Source organism: Erpetoichthys calabaricus, chromosome 12, assembly GCF_900747795.2.
Source record: "Erpetoichthys calabaricus chromosome 12, fErpCal1.3, whole genome shotgun sequence".
In the NCBI taxonomy this organism is placed as follows: Eukaryota; Metazoa; Chordata; class Cladistia; order Polypteriformes; family Polypteridae; genus Erpetoichthys; species Erpetoichthys calabaricus.
Window position 1 is genome coordinate 52,461,203 of NC_041405.2, and position 26,879 is coordinate 52,488,081.

Consider the following 26,879-nt stretch of genomic DNA (forward strand, 5'->3'; position numbering starts at 1 on the left):
CTACTCCTTGCTGTTTGCCCAAGTTGTTGTTTGAGTGTACATATAAGTCTGAATGATCTTAAACCACCCTTACTGGGGTGTTCATAAGTTAGAAATACAAAATAAATGAGAATAAATGTGTCAACATTTTTCAAATATTAAAATGTGTGCTTCAATTTAATTGTTTCAAGTCTAAATATTCTGGATTATAATAGAAGATTTACATTTTTCACCCTCTGATAGAGATCCAGAGAGGGTTAGATCCCTAGTAAAGGATCAGTAACATTATATTCATGATCACTTACTTTGAAATAATGTAAAACAATACCCCACATGCTTATTTTTGAAGTCTATCCTTTTTAACCATCTGGGAGTGGCTCTTAGAGGGCCAGGACCCTCAGTAAAAAATCAAATATCAAACATATTCATGATCAGCAACCTGGAAATGGCATAAAACGATACTCCAAATGCTTGTATTACTGATCCTCTATTTTTGTTAAATAGAATAACTTTGACCCTTTGAACCCCTGGGGTCAGCTATGAGACGTGCACATCTTCAGGGCCTTCTAATCATTTTGCTGCAGATACCTATTGGCTTACTAGTTCTCATAAGGGTGTAATTTCCTGTTTAAAATATGGTCCAAAATAGACTAAAAATCAGGGTTTTGTCTGGTCTGGAGCTTCAAAAATAAGGAGGAACCTCAAAAAGCTCAACATCTTGCCTAACTAGATACCGAGACGCTTAGAATGGTACATCATGGGGGTTTTCTTGTACCAGTGAGTCAGGAGGCGCTGGGGAAAAAAAGCAAAACAACACTAATTACAATCCCCTTTTACTTTTTGTTAACAAACAAAGCTCTTGTGGCGCTCTGTTTGTAATATCCACTTGGTTGCCAGTGCTCCCAGCCATCACCATTCCTTCAAGTGATACTATTATTTTCATTCATCTATCTCTCACCAATGCACCATTTCATTTTTTTCATCCTTTCCATTTTCTCTGCTTGTATGTTTCACTTACACAGGAGGATTTTTCAAAGTTTTTTGCATGCTCAGTATTTGCCTTTTACTAATTTTATATACTAATGGTAGTTAACAACTCTGTGTTGCATTTGATAAATTACATGCTTCTGTAAAGATGAAACTTGTTCATATCTGTCACCATGTTGGAAAATTGTGTGAAGAATGCGCTTTTTTGACTCCACCTCATAACTGCGTTCATAACATGATCAGAACAGGGCACTCAGTTCAACAAAGCTTGTCAATCCTCTTTGCTGAATTTCTTCAAAATAACATCAACTTGAGTTTTAAAGGTTCCTAAAATACTACTGTCTACCACACTGCTTGGTAATTAATCCCATGTGTCTATGGTTCTTCATGCATTGAAAAACTTTCTAACATTTGTGCGAAATTTACCATTAAATACTTCCATCTGTGTCCTTGTGTTTTTATTCAACACATTTTAAAGTATCAGCTGGGATCCACAATACTAATTCCCTTAATAAATTTAAACAATTCAGTCATGCCTCTCCCCACCCCAATCTCCATTTATTTAAACTAAAAATGTTTAGTTGCTGTTCTCTGGACTTTCTTTAGCACTTTGGTAATGTGGAGTTCAAAACTGCCCAAAATTATCCAGATACATAACATACTGTAGATTAAGTATATCTTCCCTTGATTTGTACTCCACACATCAGGCTACATAAGGTAACATCCTTTTAGCCTTGTTAATTGTTTCTGGATCTACAGTAGATGGTGATGAGATGTACTTTTCAAGTTTTAAACCCCCCATTGTGTATTCAAATTTAATATCTTTACTTCCTGTCTGTTATACCTTACATTTACTTGCATTAAATTTCTTCTATCCAGGCCCCAATTTAAGTTTGGCAGATTATCGATTATCTGCCATTCCACCAAGTTTAGTGTTATCTGCAAACTTAACCAGCTGTTTATCAAATTTCATGCAAGTTAAGAATTTGACTGCTCACGTGTCACTACTACTACTACATTTTTATGCTGATTATTTATATAAAATAAAAAGACCAGTGGCCACAGCAATGACCTTAACCAACAAAACTTTTAACATCACATAATTCTGATAAAGTTTCTTTATTTTGATACGAGATGTAGCTTTCTGCACATGTCAAAATCATATTCGTCTGTCTTCAACAGAGGATATGCAAGTAGGCATTAAAGAAAAAAATATCATATTGTCTACTTTCCCTTGCCCAAACCTGAGGCACACTTTTCAGTTTTGGACCACAACTAAACCTGCATTGCTAAAATTCCATCTTAACTCATTTTTGTGTAGTTAAGTCTGCTCTATCCAGGACTTCTATGTGCACAGGTATGCTGCCCCCATGCGCTCTCCACTTTGATCCGTAACAAATTAGCTGATAGTGGATTCTGCATGTAAATAATATTGATTCAAATTTGTGTATCATTTTAGCTTATCTTTAAAGTGGTTTATGACAATGCAGGTAAATAATATAACTACCGAACTGGCATATTTAATTTTTATTTTGATAAATGTGCTGTTGGCAGATTTTATGGTTTTCTGCAGATGCCCCACAGTAGTGCCTTATAATGTACTACCCTCTAGTTTATGAAGTACTGCTTCACATGCTATACTATAAACAACAGAATAGGATGGCACCTTAGACTCAAAATAAAGCCTTGTTCAATACTCACTTTTCTGGGCAGTTTTACCCCTTATCGAAGAGATAAATATCTAAGCTATTAATTGTCCTTGTAACTTCTTGTCTTTCAGCTTGCTTTGTCTGAAAATCACTCCTTTCATCGGGAAGAGAGCCACAAATTAATTCAACGAAGCAAACGGAGTCAAAACAGAGAAGGAGATGGAGGTTAGTGCTCACATTCTACTATTTTTTTATTATAGCAGCTGTTAGTTTTGGAAATTCATCCATGTTATTATATTGATATTTTTGAATTGTTAATGGTGATGCAGCTGATGAAACCTGACAAACAAAAAAACTTTGCTTTTTATAGTTTATTCATCCAGTAAACCTATTAATCACCCCAATTTGCCAGACAGCTTTTCCATGCTATAAATGCATATCAATTCCATCCCATTGGTAATTTGCAAAAATAAATGGAAACATGCAGTATCTTAGTACCACTGCCATTGCTCGAGTCTGTGCCTGCCAGTGATTTACGAATATAAAAGAATAAAAAAAAAACTTTCTGCTGTGATTTGTCAGATAAAAGATTTTAGTGAAGTGATGTCTGTGCTGCAAACTACATCTGCTTTTATTCCTGTTTTTAATTCATTTTCACTAAATGATTCACTGTATTTCAAAATGCAATACAACTTAAAAGACTTAGCATTTCAATTTGTTTTCATTTTGACTGTATTGGACTTTATTCGTTTTAGATAGTGCTGAGTGTGTCTCTATCTCTCTCTCCTGTGTATATAAATATGGTGACTGCTTTGAGACCTTAAAAATCCCTAAACATTACTTTTCAATTTTATTGGTTATGGATTTTTTTTTATCCGAATTGTCTATGAAAGACAAAATTAGGTTTTGCAAAATTTATGTTAAGACCCTCTTTTCTTGTAATTTTCAGATAAATGTTAGATTATTTTACACATAATTTGATAGAGTGTGATGCCCACATATTCTTTTTTTGGTAAAATTACCAAACATTGCTCTTGATTGCAATTTGGAGTTGTAGCTGTTAGACTTTTTGGCCCATTTGAGCTAATAAATCATTTAACACTGTTCAGTTAACTTAAGTATATAAGAAAGTGTACTTGATGTTGATGCAGTTGGCGATTACAGCTACCCAAAAAAATACACCCACAAAAAAGAAACTTCTTGATATTTACATTCAATGGTATTTCAGTAATGTTCACCATTAAACTGTAGATGATGCAGGTAGGGGACATGTACATCTCAAAAGAATATGTAGAAAGTATTGATAAGATAGAGTTTCTTGTCAGATACTTACATTTCTAAATAAGTAATCAACTAAGTTTTATTCTATTTATGTGTAAAATATATGCAGTAACAGAATTAGTGGTACTCGTGGAACTAAGATTAAAAACAAAGACAAATGTTCCGTTTCTTTTATGAATGGAACGCAAGAGTTAAATGGAGTTTTTAGTGCACCTATTTAGAAAAAGTCAAGAAAGGAGAACAAAACATAATTAATTTTAAAATACAATGACCATTGCTGTGGCAAATGGCACTTCTATTGTTAAGTAGGGTTGTCAGCTCAGCCAGATGGTGTGTCATTAACATAACCAAGCGATATAGCCATATTAACTTTAAATAATAGAGATTGAACTTTTATGTTACAGTTCCAAACTTCTGGTATGATTTTAAATTGGCCTTGCCTTAATAGCTTAGTCTGTTCCCTATTTATCTAGGTTTGCCTCATTCCTTGCGCCAATGTGGAGGTGGAGTATATATATGCCTGCAAAAATATATATATATATATATGTGTGTGTGTGTGTGTGTATGGATGGATGTATGTGTGTGTGTGTGTATATATATATATATATATATATATATATATATAAAAATATAAATAATACAGTATATATATATATATATATATATATATATATATATATATATATATATATATATGTATGTATATGTGTGTGTGTATGTATATATATATATATATATGTGTATATATAATACACTGTATGTATATATTAAGGGTGAAATGATTTATTCCATACAAAGCATTTATATTTGTGGAGTCCATAATACTGGGTGGGAGAGGTGTTGTATGGTGTGGAAGAGATTGCAGAACTCTATCTTATAGGACATCACCAAGGTGGCTTACAACATTTATATTACAATTGGTTACATTTCTTTTGGTTTTCCAGTTGGAGTAATTGGAGAAAATCAAGTGACTTGCTCATGGTCACAGTGTCAGTAGCAGGATTTGAACTCATAACTTCAGGGTTTGAAGTCTAAAGCCTTAACCACTACACCACACACAATTTATACAATTTGATACAACATTTTCCCCCATCTTATTTATACAGAAATAAACAAGGATCATGGCTTATCACGCCACACACAGGCTTGTGAAAATGCCAGAAGAGCCGCCAGTCATGCTGCACTTTGCAGTATTGCAAGTCCCCATGAAACAGAAAAACTGTAATTATTAATAATGTGGTCCTGAGTATGAGGAGAAAGACAGGATTGACGAGTACCCTGACTAGGAGTCCAGAAGATCTCTTACCCGGATGGGAGGCCCCATGGGAACATAAAGTCATCCCGGCCAAAAAGGGAAGGAGGTTGAACTTGGACTTGGCAGTCCTAATGGGTGGACGGACATCCCAGTCAGATTGAATGGTTCCTTACCCGGGTGGGAAGCCCCAACTAAATGGACAGGTGTCTAGACTAGACATGGATTTCATACCTTTCCTGGCCATGACAGAAGAGTGCAAGGAAGGACTGTCCCTGGGGGATATTTTTCCCCCCCAGATGTTAGTTGGAAGCAGCCCTCCATTTCTGGGCTCATTCAAGAACTAGCAGGGAATGCTAGGAGTTGTAGTCTGCTGCATAGCCCTGCTTGGGTCTGTGGGTGCCACAACGGGGTGCTGCAGGAAAATGTGCTCCCCAAAATATGGGACTTCAATATGACCCGGAAGTGCTTCCATCGGGCAGTAGTCCTGGTACCGGAAGTGCTCCCAGGTCCTCAATAAAAGGGATAGTACTCCCTTGTCCACGCGAGTCGAGCTGGGAGGACGTGAAACAACACTGAACTGGAGGATGGCAGTGCAGTGGTGAAAGAAGAGGAATTGTGAGGTGAAGTGATTGTGAAGAGAGAGATTACTTGTGTTTTCTGTTTATGCTTACAACTTTGTGGAGGTAATTTTTTGGTTATTGAAACCATCCATTATTTGAACCTGGGATTGCATTGGTGTGTTCGTGTTTGGGGTTTGGTTCTCGCTGATGGCCCGGTTCCATCACACAAGTTATTTTTGGAAGTGATTCAGATATTACAAATTAGACCAAACACAGATAAAATCAATTTGCAATATATGCCACCATCAAGTACCTAGAAAGACTGATAATACAAAATCGACCACCTTAAAAGATACCTTCCAATCAAATATGAAGACTGCCAGAAAGAAGTTCAAGTAATGTGGCTATCAAGCATTCAAACAGTGGTGCTGCACCTACACAGCAGATTATTGTATTGACATTTCCAGCCATGGCTCATTGTAACGAAGAATCAAAAATGCATCGGGACATCGCAAATGCAGTCGCCCCTTTCATGGCAATAGACTTGATGTTAGTGATTGTTATTGGAAAAGGCGGCTGCAGGAAACTTGAAAGTTCTTGACTTATCAGCTTCTGGCAGAATTTTCTTTTTCAAATTGCACTGCTGCAGTTATATAATGAATGTCGGGCAAAGTTGGAAGCTGTGTTGAAAGATGTGAGCTACCTTACCACAAACACAGACCTATGGTGGAGTTGGACATTGGAGGCACACATAACTACTCTTGCTAAACACTGCATTGATGTAGGATGAAATGCATACTTTCCAAAGGAACACTTGGCAGAAGTCATCTCAATGGTGCTCAAGGATGCACTGTCATTTTGGGGAACTGGAATTGGAGAGGTCTGTCAGGTGTGTATAATGACAGACAGGGGAGCAAATGTTGTCAAGGCTCTGTCACTGAAAAAAATTGACTCACCTGCAGTGCTTCAGACATCAGCTGAGCTTATCGATTGGTAAGGTGATAAGCATATTTTAAAACGTGATATTTGGTCTACCTCTACATAATGTACTTAAATGGCTCCTATAATAGTAATTTTACTTTGCTTTGTATTATATAAGGTGCCTCATAAGAGGCTGAGCATCAAACTAAAAGAAGTGGGAGTTTTCTGTAGATGGGTTTCAAAATTGACTCAGACACAGGAAGAAAAAGGTTATGGTGCAAGAAATCAATTTTCTGATGTTAAGAGTGGTGTTCCACAACGGTCAGTGTGGCTGCTGTTATTTTTAATAAATATAATAATAATACAGTTTATTTATATAGCGCCTTTCCCATGCTCAAGGCACTTACAGAATATAATAAAGAACGGCAGAATATACAGTATATAGCATTGTACAAACCAGATAAATAAATAAAGAAATATAAATAAAATATAAATGACTTGGATAGGAATATAAGTAACAAGCAGGTTAAGTTTGCAGTTGGTACCAAACTAGTTGGATTGGCACATAATCTAGAATCCATTTAAATCATTACAGAGGAAATTATACAGAATTCAGACTTGGGCATATTTGAGGCAGATGAAATTTAATTTATGTAAATGTAAATTGTTACACACAGGAAATAAAAACATTAGGTTTGAGTACACAATGGGAGGTCTGAAAATCAAAAGTACATCTTATGAGAAGGATTTAGGAGTCGTCGCAAACTCAACACTATCAACAGACAGTGTGCAGAAGCCATTAAGAAAGCAGACAGAATGTTAGGTTATATAGCACCGTGATGTGTGGAGTACAAGTCCAAGGAGGTTATTCTCAACCTTTATAACGAACTGGTGAGGCCTCCTCTGGAGTACTGTGTGCAGTTTTGGTCTCCAGGCTAGAAAAAGGACATAGCAGCGCTAGAAAAGGTCCAGAGAAAAGTGACTAGGCTGATTCCAGGACTACAGAGGATGAATTATGAGGAGAGATTATAACAGCTGAGCCTTTTCAGTTTAAGCAAAATGATATTAAGTGGAGATATGATTGAAGTGTTTAAAATTAAGGGAATTAGTACAGTCGATCAAGACTGTTATTTTAAAATGAGTTCATCAAGGACATGGGCACACAGTTGGAAACATGTTGCAGTAAACTTTGCACAAACATTAGTAAGTTTTCCTTTACACAGAGAACCACAGACACATGGAATAAGTGACAAAGTAGTGTGGTAGACACTATGACTTTGGGGACTTTAAAAACTTCATGTTATTTTGGAAGAATTAAGTAGATAGGACTGGTGAGCTTTGTTGGGATGAATGGCCTGTTCTCATCTAGATTGCTATAATATTCTATATATGTTCATGATTATTCATATACAAGTGCATTTGTTTGGCTGACTCCTTTATTAGGGCAGCTTACAGCAATCGAGACACAACTGGTTACATTTATTTTGTTGTTTCTGATTGGAGCACTGGCAATTTAAGTAACTTACTCAGGGACACACACAGTATGACAACTGAGGTTTGAACTCATCATCCTCGGGTTTGAACTCCAAAGACTTAGCACAACCCAGCACAGCTGCCACTCTGAGTATAAGCTGTATATTCATGTGTGATCTATATTACTGTTCCATACTATAAATTCTACTGCTGCCAGAATCCTCAGCCTTTTCCAAGAGAAAGAAAAACTGACCATTTTGTTAAACACATCTGCTGTCAGATCTGCTATCTCTTCCGAGAAGTATCCAGCTACAAGTCAGGAAACTTTAAGGCCCCTGACAGATCCGAGAACTTCAGACACTATGAGGCCCGGAACCTCTCTGTATTCATGTGAGAAACATGATGATATTTATTGTTACTTCTTGTATAACTTACTAACTAGATTCAGTAGACATTTTTAATGTGATGTGTAGCTTTACCTAGCAAATTGATTCATTTCATTTTTTCACACAAAAAAAAGTTACATTGACTTGTGAAAAAAAAATTATATATAATTGTTTAAATTATAAAATATGCTTCTTTTTCTACAGTTCTAAACATGATGAGGAAAGAGACACAACTAGTAACTCTCCTGTACCATACAGGTAGAACTGTGAAAACAAATCCTCCCAAGGTGGACACAAAAAGAACAAGTAAAATCAAATAGAAATAGAGTGTCAATGGCATTCATACAATTATGATTAGGTTATTTCAGTTATTAATTTGTAATAATCACTGGCTTTAAAAGTTTCAGGTGTCTTAAACTGCCCCAACATGCTACATCCTGTTCACCATTTCTTTTTAATCATTTTCACTCAAAACATACCACATTATCCTTAATTGATCCCCCTTTTACCAAAGCGGAAGTAATTACATGTTGGACTTTTTCACAGTTTAACCTCGAGCTGACTTTTTAAAAACTGTTGTCTTTGCTTAGATGCAAGCAGTCATGGAGGTACTGTACAGTAATTTGTGCCAAAGAACAATTCAATCATGCAGATTATCATTCTGTAGTGGAGAGGTAATGCACAAGTTGAAAGATTAAATATTTCTCCACTTTACCAGAGTATCCCAAGAGAAAAAGCACAATGAGCAGTAGAAAAGACCAGTCTTGCAATGGGTAATTTAAGAGAGATGTATGTAGCAGCATAAATCAAAGCATATTGATGACTTTCTAAACTTTGAAATGAAAATGGTAGCCTAAAGCACAAAAAGGAAACTTTGTTCAGAGAGAATGAAGCACTTCCTTTCAAAAAAAATAAAAATACAGTTTTGAAGCAAGAAGGTGGGAGTATGATATTTTTGACCAGCTTTCCATGCATTTGATGCCACCAAATTGTACGCAAGAATGTCATATTATCCTTCTTGTCCCAAAGAATAACAAAATGAGAATCACTGAACACAAAAATGATAACACTCCAGTAAATCTACAACACAATGATTAAGTCAGAAGAAAATTTTGCAGTCCAACACCTAATCTCAACCTAGTTTAAATACTGTGGCATGATCTGAAGTGTGAAGGTGATACAACATGATCCAACATACTAGTGAAGTAAATAGTTCTAGAAATGTTCCAAAACACCTTCAAGTTGACATGCAGATTTAGTCAAAATGTACAGGAAATGTTAGGTTGAAGTCATTGCTTCTAAAGAATGTGCTATCATTTGGTAAATGTAACATCTTTCCAGCACATATAGCAAATGTTGAATCAATGTGTTCAAAAAAAATGTGACAGAGCATAAGCTGTAATTGTTAACTCCCATTGTCTTAATTACTGACATTTAGATAAAGATTAAAATTACATTTCTGGCGTAATTAATTCATAAATATTGTACATCATAACATTGTCTAACCCACTTAATCCAATTCAAGGTTACAAGTTAACAAAGTCTATCCCACCACTGAGGCAAAAAAGGAACAAACCCAGGATGGGATACCAGTTTATCAAAGGGTCCTTTTGCACTGAGCCCATTTACAATTGCCAGTTAACCTAACACACATCTTGGAGACGTGGTAGGAAAACTGTACTACAGTATGAGGAGGAATAGAGAGAGAGGGAGAGAGCTTGCAGACTTCACATAGGCAGTGGCCAGACATGAGACTGGAGCCAATGCCATTAATGAATCCATTAGGCAGCAACACTTACCAAACGGTCAGTCTAAGATGAATAATGTTAAAGAATTTGTTGTGGAGGGAACTTTTATCTGTGTTGTGGAGGGAATAAAAGTGTAGGTTATGAAATGTGTGCAATGTTAAGAAAAACATCATCTTTATTTAAAAATATTAATGAAGCAGTTTCTCACACATAAAGTTGAACATTTTGTTATTTTCACTTCTTTAACAGCAGGAATTCCAAAAGAAACATGGTGAAAAAGATTATACAATAAAAACATACAAAATTCAGCCAGTATCGCAACCTGTGTAGCATCAATGTTACTCAGTCTATCTTCAACATATTATATATTACAAACCAACATGCTGCTGCGAAGCTCTGGTAATTCATTGTACCAAAACAGTGCGAGTTTAAAGTTGCAAAAGGTGCTACCACACAGTGGCATTATGAGGCCGCAGAAAAGCTGAACTGGAGATGCTCTGGAGCATCACATCCTCAGATCTGGAGTACGTGAATTTCCCCTTGGGATTAATAAAGTATCTGTCTGTCTATCTATCTGCACAACCCGAAACCTTTAAATTACCACTATCTGTAATCTTCAATCCTGCAAATACAGTATCACCAACATCAGGAGAACTGTGAGAAAGTATTCAATGATGTCTCTATTATTACGGACTCTGGTGACACGGCAGTCCTTCTCCTCCTTGACCTGTCCGCTGCCTTTGACACTATTGACCATGAGATATTGCTGATGCAGCTTGAACAGCTTGTTCGGCTTAAAGGGGCAGCTCTTAACTGGTTCAGATCATATCTAATTGGTAGACACTTTTCAGTGACTTTAAATTCCTCTTTTTCGTCTACTGCTCCTCCTAAATATGGTGTTCCTCAGGGATCCATTTTGGGTCCTATTTTATTCTCTATATACCTTCATCCTATTGGAGCTATTTTTAGGAAACTTAACATTTCTTTTCACTGCTATGCTGATGACACACAGGTTTATATTCCTGTCTGCAACTCTGCAATAAATCAACTCCACAACTGTCTTTCTGAACTTAGATCCTGGATGGCTAATAATTTTCTTGATGTGAATCAAAATAAAACGGAGGTGCTTATAGTGGGTCCATCAGCTAAAGCCCAAATTGGTCTTGGACTTCTCGGCTCTTTCTCTGTCTTTTGCAAACCTCAAGTCCGCAATCTTGGTGTAATCTTTGACAGTAACCTCTCTTTTGAGAAACAAGTTAATTCTGTAGTCAAGAGTTGCTTTCTCCAGCTTTGTCTATTAGGTAAGATCAAGCCTTTTTTTATCTTCTAGGGATCTTGAGAAAGCTACTCATGCTTTTATTTTTTCTCGCCTTGATTACTGCAACTCGCTGTACTCTGAGATTAGCAAATCCCTGATATGCAGGTTACAGTTGGTCCAGAATGCTGCCGCTTGGTTTCTGGTTGGTGGCAAGAAAGTACGACTCTGTTTCTCCCATTTTAGCTCCTTTACACTGGCTGCCTGTCAGTTTTCAAATTGATTTTAAAATCTTGTTGCTAGTTGTTAAATCTTTACATGGGTTTGCTCCTGCCTATTTATCCGAATTGTGTGTTTTACACCAGCCATCCAGAGTGCTTAGATCTTCTGGTCAGTTGTCTCTTGTTGTCCCTTGTACCAAGTGTAAAACCAAGGGGGACAGGGCTTTTGCAGCTGCTGCTCCTCGCCTGTGGAACTCTTTACCTCATCACATAAAGGAGTCGTCTACAATTGAACTGTTTAAAACAAGATTAAAGACTCATTTCTATTCACTTGCATTCCGTGACCTTCAGTAATACTGATGGTTTCCTCATTGTGATTATATAACATCACTTCTATTTATTATTTGTTTTATTTTTATTTATTCTATTTAAATTTATTCTATTTATGTTATTTATTTGTTTTTTTCTTTTATTCTATTATTGTAAAGCACTTTGGCCACAGCATTCCGGTGTTGTTTTAAATGTGCTATATAAATAACTTGACATTGACACTTTAGCTAATGGTTGAGTTCTTTGATAATGAATCTCCTGACCCAAATGTGGATTTGCATGTTGTAAGATTCTTTAATACAAGCTAAGTATACATATTTATGTTTATTTTTTGTTTGTGTTTGGTTAATATTTTTTGCTATTGTGAGGCGGCACCATACATGGAATGCGCTTCCAAAGTGTAATTCCCAGCATTAAACCCGGTCCATCCATGGAGCTAACACACTGTCCTGAAAACACCTATGTTCAAATCTCAGCCTTTGTTGTGTTTACATCATATTCTTCCTATGTCTGCAATTTGTTTTTCTACAACTTCTCTAGTTTTCTTCCCAAATCCAAAACATATGCACAATAGGCCAAATAGTCTTCTTTGTAGCATTTACAACAATTCCTTCAATTTGTAATATATTTGAAAACTTTTCTGAAAACATTATTTCACTTGGTCATTAAGGGTTATTGTGAGTAGATTGATAGGCAAAATTGGTAAATCTATTTAAAATTTTATCTACAACATAATAAAGTGTGCATAAAGTGAAGGAGCCTGAATACTTTTTGAATTCACTGTATTAGAGAAAATCTTCACATACAAGAGAATCTTGACCTTTTCAAAACTTCAAAAGAAACTGATCCAGAAACAAATGCACCAGTTAGGCACCATTTCTGGGAGAAGTGCTCTCTTGAGCTTGTTGAGTCATCCTGTTGAATTTTTAGAAGAAACATTAGCAAGAAGCTCTTGTTCAAGTGTAAATATTTCTGAATCATTATATTTTTTTTTGCTGTGAAGTTCACAAGACAAGACTTTCACCTTAAAAATTATTATCCCCTGCTTTTATGAAAGATAGAAGATTAAAGCAACTAAAAACTGATGCCCACGTCTGGCTTTTAATGTTTTCTTAGATTTTAAATTAAACACATTTTTATAATCTTTAATGATGGTAAAATATGTTGAACCTCTTCAATATAATGTCTCCATTTTTATGAAAAGGCTTGATCATTAGTAATTCATGGTTTGCCCGTACAGGGCTTGCAAAATCAGTAGCCCGACATTCCGGGGCTATTAGCTTTTGCCATCACGCTACCAAAATGTAACACCGCCCTGCCCAACAGGACACCTGAAATTATACACTGCGTGAAATCAAATTCCCTCCTTTATTCGCTTTGTTCCATCTTATGATTTGCTAATTGAATGAAAAAAAAAATGATCATGGAACAAACAGATTTTTAATCGTGATGATTTGTCTGCAGAAACATGTATGCCTGTGCATGTGTATAATGAGCTTACTTCTTCTCTCTTTCATATGATGTTTGGCACACAGAGCTGGTGCATTGCAGCCACCCTTGTAAAGGAGTGTAGTTCTTACTTCATGTTATTTACTGTTGCTAAGTGATAAAGAGTTTTTACTGAGCCCCTATAGGGAAATGGGCGAACATAAAAGTTCTTTACAATTTTGCATACTCGCACAAAACTTTCTGTTGCTCAACCAAAAGTTTAAAAGGATTTTTTTGTTTACCCATGTCCTTTTAGGGGCTCCGTAGAGTTTGCATGAGCTGCAATGCTAATTAAATTATAGCTTGCAAAATCGCTGACACGTGTGTGTGTGTGTGTGTGTGTGGAAATTTGAGAAGGAGACAACGCATGGATTTATGCCAATATCTCCGCTCTACTTGACCAAAACAGACAGGTTCAAATGAAGAACAGGGAACAGAGAAAGAACAGACTGTCACAAAGCGGAAGAATTCAGGAATATCAGACTATGAGGCAAAAAGCAAAAGAATTTCCATGGCTGAAACATGATAAGGTGAATGACATAATGTTCTGTTGAGTGTGTTGTCAATTCCCCACAATTTCCCACTGACACGGCGATTTTTTAATTTTTTTTTCTGGAAGTAGTAATTTTAGGAAAGACCCCATCAGAAAGCATGTGCACCGCAAGAAGTGTGTGGGTGCCCAGTCTGAAGCTTCTTTCTCTTAACACCAATAGCAAAGAACATAATAAAAATGAACAAAGCATAACATGAAGTCCTGACACATCTTTTCAGAACTGCATACTACATTGCCAAAAGTGAACTACAATCAGCAAAATTTAACAGCCTTTGTAAACAGCCTCAGTGAAACATTCTGATCTGTGATTTCAGTTGAGATTTCATATTTAGAATCTGACGGAGAATGATTCATGTTTAAATTCATCATATTGTTGATACACGTTTCAATTCAGTTGGAAACAAATGGCATATTTTTGAGGTCTGACAATTAAGTTTGTGAACTCATCCTAGAAAAAGTGCTACATACCTCATTGCTGAATATCGCTATGGTCAGCCTCGAAGTACTCCCCTTGGGAAGCTATGCACCGACGCCAGCGCCTAGTCCACCCTTCATAGCAATTTTGGAACTCTTTTCCTGGAATGACCATCAGACGTGTCATCGTATTATGCTTGATGTCCTGAATGTCATCAAAATGTCTTCCTTTCAATATATCCATTATCTTCGGGTAAAGAAAAAATGTATTTGGGGGCCAGGTCAAGTGTTCCAATACAGTTATTTGTTTACTGGCTGTAATGCAAGCTCCGACATTCTCACGATGGTACACAAGAACCCACAACAACAATAATGAACGCCACTGAGCAAGACATTGCCACATACCAATATGAACACTGCTGTGAGACACTGATATATCGAGGTTATGAAACCTTACCGAGCTGTTTGTACAGTGCTGCCAATATAAGCACACGGTGGAAAGTTTGCAAACTTAATTGTACTTTAATGTTAATTGATGTTGATGATTATTACTTGATTGTTGAATTTATGTATAATTGTTGCTATTTGTGTTTGGAAAATAAATGTTTTTAATTGTGGGTTCGCTTCTCGGGTCCTCCCTGCGTGGAGTTTGCATGTTCTCCCCGTGTCTGTGTGGGTTTCCTCCGGGCGCTCCGGTTTCCTCCCACAGTCCAAAGACATGCAGGTTAGGTGGATTGGCGATTCTAAATTGGCCCTGGTGTGTGCTTGGTGTGTGGGTGTGTCTGTCCTGCGGTGGGTTGGCACCCTGCCCGGGATTGGTTCCTGCCTTGTGCCCTGTGTTGGCTGGGATTGGCTCCAGCAGACCCCCGTGACCCTGTGTTTGGATTCAGCGGGTTGGAAAATGGATGGATGTTTTTTGATTGGGGTTTGTCTACATTAAGAAATTCTCTTTTTTATTCGGGTTAATTTCTTTTTGGGCTACCAAAATCTGAACAGTGTCTGCCCAAAGGGCCATCAGGAATTTTGAAATTTTGCAAGCCCTGCCCTATTATAATTGATTTCTGACTAGGATATTTTCCAAGAAAAGAAATCATATGAGCGAGTCTTATTAGTATCTGGAATTAACAATGATAACCATGCACCAACTCCTGAATCTGATTGACCAGCTTTAGTCTGAAACTAAAGTTGGACATTTCTGACCAAAACAGTGCAAATACCTGCACAAATCTGTTAGAAAGCATTACAAATACTAATTGTAGACAGTTTATAATCTATTTAAAACTGAATTTGTTGACCTGTTTTAATGCAATGAAAGTAAGTCGATCATTCTTAATTCATTGCAGAGTAAGATGGGGCCAAAGAATATCTTGGCAGCATTGGTTTTAAGGCTGAAAACAACACTGAATAGGTTGCCATTTCATTTACAAATATTCACATTCATAATAAGTAATTGTATTGACACAGCAAGGATTCCCATGTAAATTCTAAAGATAAGTATGTTTTCCAAGCTGTTTTAGTTGAAATTTCTTCCCAGTTTATTTTCCAATTAAATATTACCTTAAGATTGTGGTAGTGAAAACATAAGCTGTCATGCCCCATTTTTTATTTTTATTTTTAATATAATGCATAAGACAAGAACTCTCATTTTAGATTCACTAGATAACCAAATTTCCCATTTTTGGGATTTGAGAAGAAACGAGAATACCTGGAGATAAAGAGTGAATGTGTAAACTCAACAGAGAGAAGGCTGGGATCAATACCGAAGACTCTGAGGACTCCAGAGAGAGATGGCAGAAACAGTGACCACTGGAAGTTCTTAAACTGAAAGTTGGTTTAAGTTCTTTTTTTAACAAGCACCAATAAAGAAAAATGGAAGGGCATTCATTTTTATTTTAACAAGTCAACTTTGGCCTTAGTCAGAAATCATACTGATGATATTATAGGTAAAAAAGCACAACATAATACACCCCACCCCATCCTAAATGTACTCCATTAATTAATGACTACCCGGTGCTATACAAGTAATAGGATGAGGTAACAAAGTCATGTACATTTCAAACTGGAGACTCAATGATGACAAAAGAAATAACTAAATGAAGCAGCCAATAACAGTTTACCTAGTTTAACTATCAGTTACCAGTCTTCTGAACCTCTCTATACTATAGTTTGTATCTTTATTCTTTCATTTTTTCAGAATGTTAAAGTTAGTACAACTAAATAAAACCTAGTAAACTGTACAGATGACCCAGGGTTACAAAAGGTGTTAAATAAAGCAGAATTATTATGAGGTGTAATGACTGAAATCATCCTGTTTCACTGTCTCTTAAAAAATTAGGAAATACAAATGTGTTTTGCTGCAAAAACTACAAAGTGGTTAATTATCCATTATCTTTTCTCAATGCTTGTTGTGTCATTACAGTTCTGGTCAATAGTCTCAGGCTACCAAAGAACCTTATTTTTAAAGCTCAATGTCTGTTTGCTTGTAAAAACATTATATACTGTAAGTACAATTAACATTAATGCAATAAAAATAACAACAAGAATGTCCTGGGTTTTTAAACAATTCATTATATTGTGTGGCTTAGAATACAAAACTAAAGTAGTTTGCTTAGGTACACATCTGTATAATTTTTTTCCCCCCAAGTAAATACTTACAAGCTTCACAGGATTTTCTGTAACTCTTTGGCTTTGCTGCCCAATAATTTCACGCATTGTTACTTACAGCATGTCAAAGTTGTGGCTCTAAGGTGGTAGTGTTTTATCTACAGGCGTCTGTTCCAAGAAGACCTCAGTTGTTTGTTTGAGGTTGTTTTTGTGCTGACAGAAGTAGTTTTTGCAAATGAATAATTTCCCCGAAGCTACACATCTGTTTATTTCTCTGTAGTTTGTCATTACAACAGTTTTGACCAGATCCTTTATACCTTTGGCTAAAATGTAAATCCAGACCATGGCAGAGTTCCCACCATGCTTCATAGGGGCTGCAGACTAGCATTAACATACTTCTCACCATGTCCTTCTAGTATACTGTTGTCTTAGTGAGCTACAAATTTTGACTCATCAACTCATAACACCTTTTGCCATTGGTTGTTGCTCCAGTGTATTGTTTGCAACTTCTTCTATTCATTGCCTTTCCAGCATAATGATTTCATAGTTTAACCACACTCTACAGGAGTGTTTCTTTAAAGACTTCTTTTCACAGACAAAGTATAAACTTTCATGTGAGATGTGCCTGCCAAATGCTGAACTGGATTTCCTTCTAGAAAGTGGGTTTCAAGTATTGTTCATTATATGTAGACCGCTTTTTTTTTGGGTCTTTAACTGCATTTTTGGTCCTTAAGTTGTTCTAAAAATATGAAGAAATTATGCAAGTTTAAGACCACCTCCATATAGCCCTGCTGACATACACCTATGATTTTACATCTGTAAAATGTGCTAGCTTAGTCATTCCATACCGGCCTTTAAGGTATCTCAGCATTTGTGGCACTGGTTAACCATCCAGTATACCCGCTGTTTAGTCAATCTGCATCACTAACAAACTAATCTCATTCTGAGACAGATGTGCTTTTGGTGAAATTAAACAAATACATGGAATGTCCGGAGTGACTCAAGGAGAGATGTGGGAACTAAACCTGTGTTCTTTTGGCCATCTCACAAGATGTTAGAAAGTTTTTATAAAACACAATACATTACTGCTGTTTTTTATTTTATTATTACTATTTGTGTTTATCTAACTGAATGTGTTTTAATGAAAAAAAAATAAACGCTTACTTTTCAGATAGCTACTTTTATAAGTAGTTTTCTTGGTTGGCATTACTTTAAATTGGGACTTTTTTTTAGAAAATGTTGTACTAAACTATATTTCTGTTTTTGTATTTTTTTTCCTCCCTTTGTAATCATTGAGGAACAGCTTTCAGTTATATTGTTTCCTAAACCTGTGTAAGTCATTCTTCACAAAACGGACTTACTAGTTGATCTGGGAGCACCCCTAATAAACAGCTTTCTTACACACTATGAGGCCATATTTTTATCATTTAAAATTGGCATCACGCATTGGCGTTTCCCAACCTGTGGGAAATCCAACCTGCCCTCCCCCTACCACACTGACAATCACACTCAGTTCATAGCAGCAGCATTGCGTATGGACCATGGCTGACCCGGGACGAAACCCCTTTCACCGGTTCAAAGAGGGCGAGCGCTTGTTTCACTATGGCAGCATTGCATGTGGACAGCAGACAACTTTCCAAATCCCTGCTCTGTTGATAGTGGTCTATTCACTGAGGGGAACCACCCCACTCAGGCAATCAAGCTAAATTCACAGAGGGGGACCGGACCCTCACCCCGGAATTTGAACACACTGGCACTTGAAAAACTGGGTTGTGACACCACAAAAGTTGAGAAACACTGAAATATATGATGAATGGCAATGTTTCTTGCCTTTTTTAGATTCAACAACTTATTAATGACCATTGATATTCTTCCTGATGTCTCCCAAGCTGATCTAAATTTATGGAGGCTGAACATTTCTATAAACAAAAGCAAAAGGTTTGTAAGTAATAAATAAATAATGCATTTATTTTCTTTGTCAATGGAACAGGAGATAAACTGTACCTTATTAGAATTAGCTGATAAGAGTGGTGTTCCACAGGGGTCAGTGCTAGGGCTGCTGCTATTTTTTATATATATATATATATATATATATATATATATACACACACACAAACTGTAAATGATTTGGATAGGAATATAAATAACAAGCTGGATAGGTGGATTGGCAGATAATCTGGAATTATCATTATAGAAGGACATGGACAGCATACAGGCTTGGGCGGATTTGTGGCAGATGAAATTTAATGTCAGTAAATATAAAGTGTTATTTACACACAAGAAGTAAAAATGTTAGGTCTAAATACATAATGGGAGGTCTGAAAATCATGACTACACTTTATGAGAAGGATTTAGGAGTCGCTATCAACTTCCAGACAGTGTTCAGAAGCCATTAAGAAGGCTAACAGAATGTTAGGTTATATAGTGCCTTGATGTGTGGAGTACAAGTCCAAGGAGGTTCAAGCTTTATAACACACTAGTGAGGCCTCATCTTGAGTACTGTGTGCAGTTTAGGTCTCCAGGCTACAAAAAGGACATAGCAGCATTAGAAAAGGTCCAGAGAAGAGCGACTAGGCTGATTCCAGGGCTACAGGGGATGAATTATGAAGAAAGATTAAAAGAACTGAGCCTTTACAGTTTAAGTACAAGAAGATTAAGAGGTGATATGATTGAAGTGTTTAAAATTATGAAGGGAGTTAGTACAGTGGATAGAGAGTGACATTTTAAAATGAGTTCAAGTATATGGGGACACAGGTGGAAACTTGGAGTAAATTTCACGCAAACATTGGAGTTTTTTCTTTACACACAGAACCATAGACACTTGGAATAAGCTACCAAGTAGTGTGGTAGACAGTAAGACTTTAGGGACTTTCAAAACTTGACTTGTTGTTATTTTAGAAGGATGGGAATGGCAAGCTTTGTTGTGCTGAATGGCCTGTTCTCATCTACATTGTTTTAATGTTCTCATGCTCTAATGTAGCTCAAAAATCAGTTTACAATTATTTAAAAGTTAACTTCTGGTAATCAAACCTTGTTGTTCACCATTATACTGCTGTTTGAGTGTTGCTGAAAAAAATGACAGTTAAATTTAACTTTTTTTTTATTTAAAGATATTAAATTACATTATGTTAAATTATAGATATTAAAGCCAAATATGTTGTCAGAAATCTTAACCAAGAAACTTGTATAGAAAGCTATCCTGTACCTAAAAGTACAAAAACACAAAATGTGAAGTCCAAAAGCAGTACATTAGTACAAAAGCCAACACCCCCAAATCTAAGAAAATCTTTTTTCCACATACAGTAAGATTTTTTTAAATGTATGTATGCATGCATTTATAACAGCAACACTCATAAGTGTTGTAATGCAGTTATTTCAATTAAATTAATTAACTAGATTTTTTATTGATAATTGGTTTTGTTTTGGCATTTCATTATATTGTTTTACATATGACAGTAAACTTAAACTAAATGGCTGGGTACATGGCTTTTACTATGGGTAAAATACTGTCAGCACATTGGGAATTGCCAGTTTATATGTCTGCAGTTCCCAAAGTGGCTGCTGGAACTAGCGGATGTCACTTCCAGCTTTGTCCATTCTCATGATTGTATGCTAAGACATCATGTTCTATTGTTCTAGAATGACTTCATGTAATAGAGACTACTTTCAAAAAAGGTTCTAAATTCATCAAGGAAGACTGCTTAAGTATCTACAGTGCAACCGGAAAGTATTCACAGTGCATCACTTTTTCCACATTTTGTTATGTTACAGCCTTATTCCAAAATAGATTAAATTCAATTTCCTCAGAATTCTACACACAACACCCCATAATGACAACGTGAAAAAAGTTTTTACTTGAGATTTTTGCAAATTTATTAAAAATAAAAAAATTGAGAAATCACATGTACATAAGTATTCACAGCCTTTGCCATGAAGCTCAAAATTGAGCTCAGGTGCATCCTGTTTCCCCTGATCATCCTTGATGTTTCTGCAGCTTAATTGGAGTCCAAGTGTGGTAAATTCAGTTGATTGGACATGATTTGGAAAGGCACACACCTGTCTATATAAGGTCCCACAGTTGGCAGTTCATGTCAGAGCACAAACCAAGCATGAAGTCAAAAGGAATTGTCTGTAGACCTCCGAGACAGGATTGTCTCGAGGCACAAATCTGGGGAAGGTTACAGAAAAATTTCTGCTGCTTTGAAGATCCCAATGAGCACAGTGGCCTCCATCATCTGTAAGTGGAAGAAGTTCGAAACCACCAGGTCTCTTCCTAGAGCTGGCCGGCCATCTAAACTGAGCGATCGGGGGAGAAGGGCCTTAGTCAGGGAGGTGACCAAGAACCCGAAGGTCACTCTGTCAGAGCTCCAGAGGTCCTCTGTGGAGAGAGGAGAACCTTCCAGAAGGACAACCATCTCTGCAGCAATCCACGAATCAGGCCTGTATGGTACAGTGGCCAGACGGAAGCCACTCCTTAGTAAAAGGCACATGGCAGCCTGCCTGGGGTTTGCCAAAAGGCACCTGAAGGACTCTCAGACCATGAGTAGGAAAATTCTCTGGTCTGATGAGACAAAGATTGAACTCTTTGGTGTGAATGCCAGGCGTCACGTTTAGAGGAAACCAGGCACCGCTCATCACCAGGCCAATACCATCCCTACAGTGAAGCATGGTGGTGGGCAGCATCATGCTGTGGGAATGTTTTTCAGTGGCAGGGACTGGGAGAATAGTCAGGATAAAGGGACAAATGACTGCAGCAATATACAGAGACATCCTGGATGAAAACCTGCTCCAGAGCGCTCTTGACCTCAGACTGGGGCGACGGTTCATCTTTCAGCAGGACAACGACCCTAAGCACACAGCCAAGATATCAAAGGAGTGGCTTCAGGACAACTCTGTGAATGTCCTTGAGTGGCCCAGCCAGAGCCCAGACTTGAATCCGATTGAACATCTCTGGAGAGATCTTAAAATGGCTGTGCACCGACACTTCCCATCCAACCTGATGGAGCTTGAGAGGTGCTGCAAAGAGGAATGGGCGAAACTGGCCAAGGATAGGTGTGCCAAGCTTGTGGCATCATATTCAAAAAGACTTGAGGCTGTAATTGCTGCCAAAGGTGCATCGACAAAGTATTGAGCAAAGGCTGTGAATACTTATGTACATGGGATTTCTCAGTTTTTTTATTTTTAATAAATTTGCAAAAACCTCAAGTAAACTTTTTTCGTGTTGTCATTATGGGGTGTTGTGTGTAGAATTCTGAGGAAAAAAATGAATTTAATCCATTTTGGAATAAGGCTGTAACATAACAAAATGTGGAAAAAGTGATGCGCTGCGAATACTTTCAGGATGCACTGTATATGTATAATTCACTAAGTCCATGGCAAGCAAGACAGCCACGCCTGCCAACAATTCACCATGGCACGAGAGCGAAAGCATTTGTCAAGAATGTGTTCATTAATCAAGAATGAAAGTCGGAGGTTCAAAGAAGATCACATACCGTCGTAGTTCCGACCATACACGATGCCGACTGGCGATCCAGCGGCGTTATTCCCATGACCCGCCAGGCAGCCAACCGGGTAACCAAAGTCTTTGGGTTCCGGGGGGAGTATGGTTGCAAAGCTGAAACTGAAAGGAATTGATGGAAGGGCACCACCAGGTGTGGAGCCTGTAGCTTAATTTGACTCAACATGGGAAACCTCACCCGGCCCGAACGTGGCTCACAGGTGCATGTGAACTGTAGCGTATGGTTGCAAAGCTGAAACTTAAAGGAATTGACGGAAGGGCACCATCAGGTGTGGAGCCTTTGGCTTAATTGGACTCAACACGGGAAACCTCACCCGGCCTGAACGTGGCTTACAGGTGCATGCGACTGAGGCGGTGTGTGGAAAATGAACAGTCAACGTGACTCACAAGTGCATGTGGACTGTACACAGATGAAAGCAATTCAGGTGAGGAGTTGGGGGCGGACACATGAGAAGGCAGTGCGCGTACTGAACGATGACTAAGAGATGACTTAAGAAATCGTCAGACTAGAATGGCGAGAGCGGAATATGGGTGTCAGATGATCGAACTTGCCTATCTAGAGGATGTAAATGTCCTAACACGGGTTCCGTTCTCATGATTGTATGCTAAGACATCATGTTCTATTGTTCTAGAATGACTTCATGTAATAGAGACTACTTTCAAAAAAGGTTCTAAATTCATCAAGGAAGACTGCTTAAGTATATAGATAATCTTGACACAAAACATAAACCAACTAATTTCGCTGCATGAATTCTCGTACTTTACATGGCTCTTTCTGGTAGCTTGTTATCCTTAAAAGGACAGCTTGCAGCAGATGGCATTTCAGCATGAATTTAACATAAGATTCAGGAACTGCGATGAACCACTACTAAACCATCATTATTAATTGTGTTTTATGGTAACATCCTCAATCCCACTTAGTCCAATATATAACAAAAAAGAGATGATAAAGAGTTGGAGCTCTGAAGGAAGCAGTGCATATAAGCAACTTAGATGTAACTTCTGCGAGTTTCAGTTTATACTGCCTGGAGCCCAACCTGTTGTGTAGCTGGATTCAAACTGAACACCAACTTTCGGTTAAATCCAGGCTTATATTGCAGTGAGGGAGGAAGAGGTATATCTATGGCCATTCTCCTAGAAGTGACATCAGAGGTCTTCCTGTGGGTGTTCCTCCATTCTCAAGGCAGAAGTGGAAGAGTGTTTGTTCCTGTGTTTTATTATTAGAAAATATTAAATTCAAACAAATTATCATTAAAATAAAATGTTGATATTTAATTAGAATGCAAAACAATATTAAAAATATATTATTGACAGCTAAAACATGTGTTTTGTGAAGCAAATTCTATGTGCTGGAGAAGGAGCTCGCATGAAATAAACAATTTTCTTTAGTGTATAACTGTGAATCAGTCGTGACTCTGGTAAAATAGGGAGGTAATGCATGTGATAAAAAATATTGGCACCGTAGTGAACTGTGTTATGGCACTGTACTTTCATAAAAAAAATAAAATAGGTATCTACACATTTAGAGATTAATGCATTGCCACCGCAAGGGTTGGGAATCCGGGGTTTGAATCCTGTGCCCAGTTGTCATCATGTGCCTCAAATCAATCTAATTTAGATAATGGATGATTCCAAATTGTTCCGTTTGTGACTGTAAGTGTAGGGGTGTGTGTATGATCCAGCCCTGCCATGGACTAGTGCCCTGTCTAGGGCCGTTTCTTGCGTTGTACTCTGTGCTGCTTGGATAGCCTTTAGTGGCCTGTATTGGATTAGATGATTTTGAGATTTCTTGTGTTACGTTTGTTATGATTCTAATGGCAATTAAAAGTAAGGTAATAATCCTACAGGCTTGTAGTTTGTGACCTGAATGGTTTCCCTGTAGTTCTCTGTGAGGAGAAGCACAGAAATGAAAAAAATGAATACTTTCCTATGTTATTTATAGGCTATTGTGTTTACTATGAAACCATGGTAAATTCTATTAGATCAAAGTATCATGGACAAAAATGTTTCACTTATCATTTCTCTTGGTTTTAGTGGATTTATTTATTATCTAAGATTTCATGCATTGACTCTCAATATTTTGTGCAATTTATTTTGCTGTCTTTTCTAATTAAATGTTACTTTAGTTGTGGTTTGTATACTATTCCTGGTTTAACCATGGAATTTCCTGTAAAAAAGGCTGAAGTTACAATGAGCTCCTGACTGATTTTTCCGTATATTATTTTAGGTACAAACAAACCACCTTTTTCCTGACATCATTTTAATTTCAGAGCACATTTATCAGGGCAGCTCTATTTGTCCTTTGCACTATATTGGAAGGTCAATTTTAAGATGTGTCCAAATAAAAATAACTTTGGCGGTAGTATAAGAAAAGGTCATCGATACATTTTTTGTTTTCTTTAAACAGTGGGCTTGGCTTTTGATTTCTGATGCAGGCATACTTTTAAGTGTTTCTCACATTCTTTCTTAAATGTTTGAAAAAATGTTGAAGAAGCAATTGTCCATTGTTCAAAATAATAAATGTTAATTTTAACATTAGTGTTTTTAGTAGGTGCAGCACAAGACTAAAAAAATGAATCAGTCTCCTGGTTATTGATTGCCTAGTCTCTTCATAATATTGAATGCCTAACCCAACTATAGAAGTAGCAAGCAGAAAAGCACTTTACAATAAACAAACAAGAATTTGGCAACAGCGCAAAAGAAGATTCATGGAAAATACAGGATGGGAGCTGGGAAGGGGGACTGTGTACATTAACATGAACTAACCACTACCTGCCTTTAATAACCTTAACAGTCAGGAGAGGTATTATCTTAATGTGCTATTCAGTTTTCATATCATTTTATTCGTAGATGTACATTTTTGCCTTAGTTAATAGGCAATGTAACTGCAGGTTAATGGATTCTGTCTTGGAAGGTCATGTTTTAAATACAAGAAGCCTACACATTACAGGGCAGTGTATTGGCAAATGTGACTGTGCCAGCGGCACTCCTCAAACCAACCCAAATCCAGTATATTAGGTAGGTAAAGACATAGATTGAATCTTTATTAATACTTGGGGGTAAACTACAGAAAACATGTCCTTTGTCCACTGCTGGATGACCCACATGCTAGATTTGAATCTACACTATTGTACTTATCAACTATTCTTCACAGAGGTTAAAACAAATAGTTTCACAGTTAGGCTGGAAATGACAGCTAAATTGCAGACTGAATACACTAAATGAAAGCAAAATTCTTGATGTAAGAGAATCTTTATATATAAATACGCTACCGTGCCTATTCGTTTGTCTGTCCAGGATTTTAAATAACCTGTAGCTTGCAAACTATATGACCTATTGACCTGATATTTGGTACACATATACTACGTGACGTCTACTATCCGCTTTCGGGGGGATGATTGACCTTCAAGGTTATTCCTCTTTTTATTTTTATTTTAGTTTTATTGTAGAATCAACTCTCAACAACGGCCAGCAGCGCAGCCGTGCGGCGCATGCGTACGGGTGCCGTTCTCATCCTTACCACCTTTGCCGTCACTTCCCTTACCTCTTCATATCTTAAATCATTCTTGAGGCAGACTGAAGACATAAGTGCCAGCTTAAGTGAAAAATTAAAGAAAACGTACTAAGTAATTGCAACACAAACACAGACTTAATCGGTTTTAATGCAAAAAGATGCAGACGAAAGAAGAGAAGAAGCGGGCCACTAGGGTGGAGAAAAGAAGAGCTGCTCAGGAAGCAGCAAGCACATCAACCTCTGAGCAAACGAATGCTAAACATACAGAAAAAGAGCATGAAAACTATGATAATAACGTGCAGTGCACCATTACTGGTATTATAATAAGTTACACTTGCCAGTTTCTACAATACAAGCAAGTAAGCTTCCTTGTGTAATTGTTGTTCCTTATATGTTCTTTATGATAAGTAGTGGGGACAACTGGTAATTCCATTAGCACTTACCTTATGCTCTGTACCAAATTTGCAATGACTCAACATGATAAAACAGACTGAAACCAAAAGTAAAAGGAGGATAGAAAAATTAAACCTCCAGCATTTGTGAGACTACTGTCATTCAGTCACAAATATGCAGTCAAAAATTATGAATAAGTTTTGATATCAGTTGGTCACATTTTTAGTATCCTGTGGTACAAAAATCCATTGCTTGATGCATAATGGTGTTCAGGCTTATTAGACTTAATAAACCCTATTGAAATGCCAGCACTGATTTCTCAGAATACCTTGGCATTACCAATGGACATT

The 26,879-nt window shown here is 37.1% G+C and overlaps 1 protein-coding gene across 3 annotated transcripts in view; it reads left to right on the forward strand.

The window, feature by feature from the left end:
* Positions 1-26,879, forward strand: part of eda (ectodysplasin A) — a 233,408-nt gene that overhangs the window by 171,119 nt on the left and 35,410 nt on the right. For all 3 annotated transcript variants that reach the window (XM_028815515.2, XM_028815516.2, XM_028815514.2), the window contains exon 2: positions 2,747-2,840. In XM_028815515.2, coding sequence (XP_028671348.1) covers positions 2,747-2,840 — 94 coding nt within the window. The remainder of the gene's footprint in view (positions 1-2,746; positions 2,841-26,879) is intronic.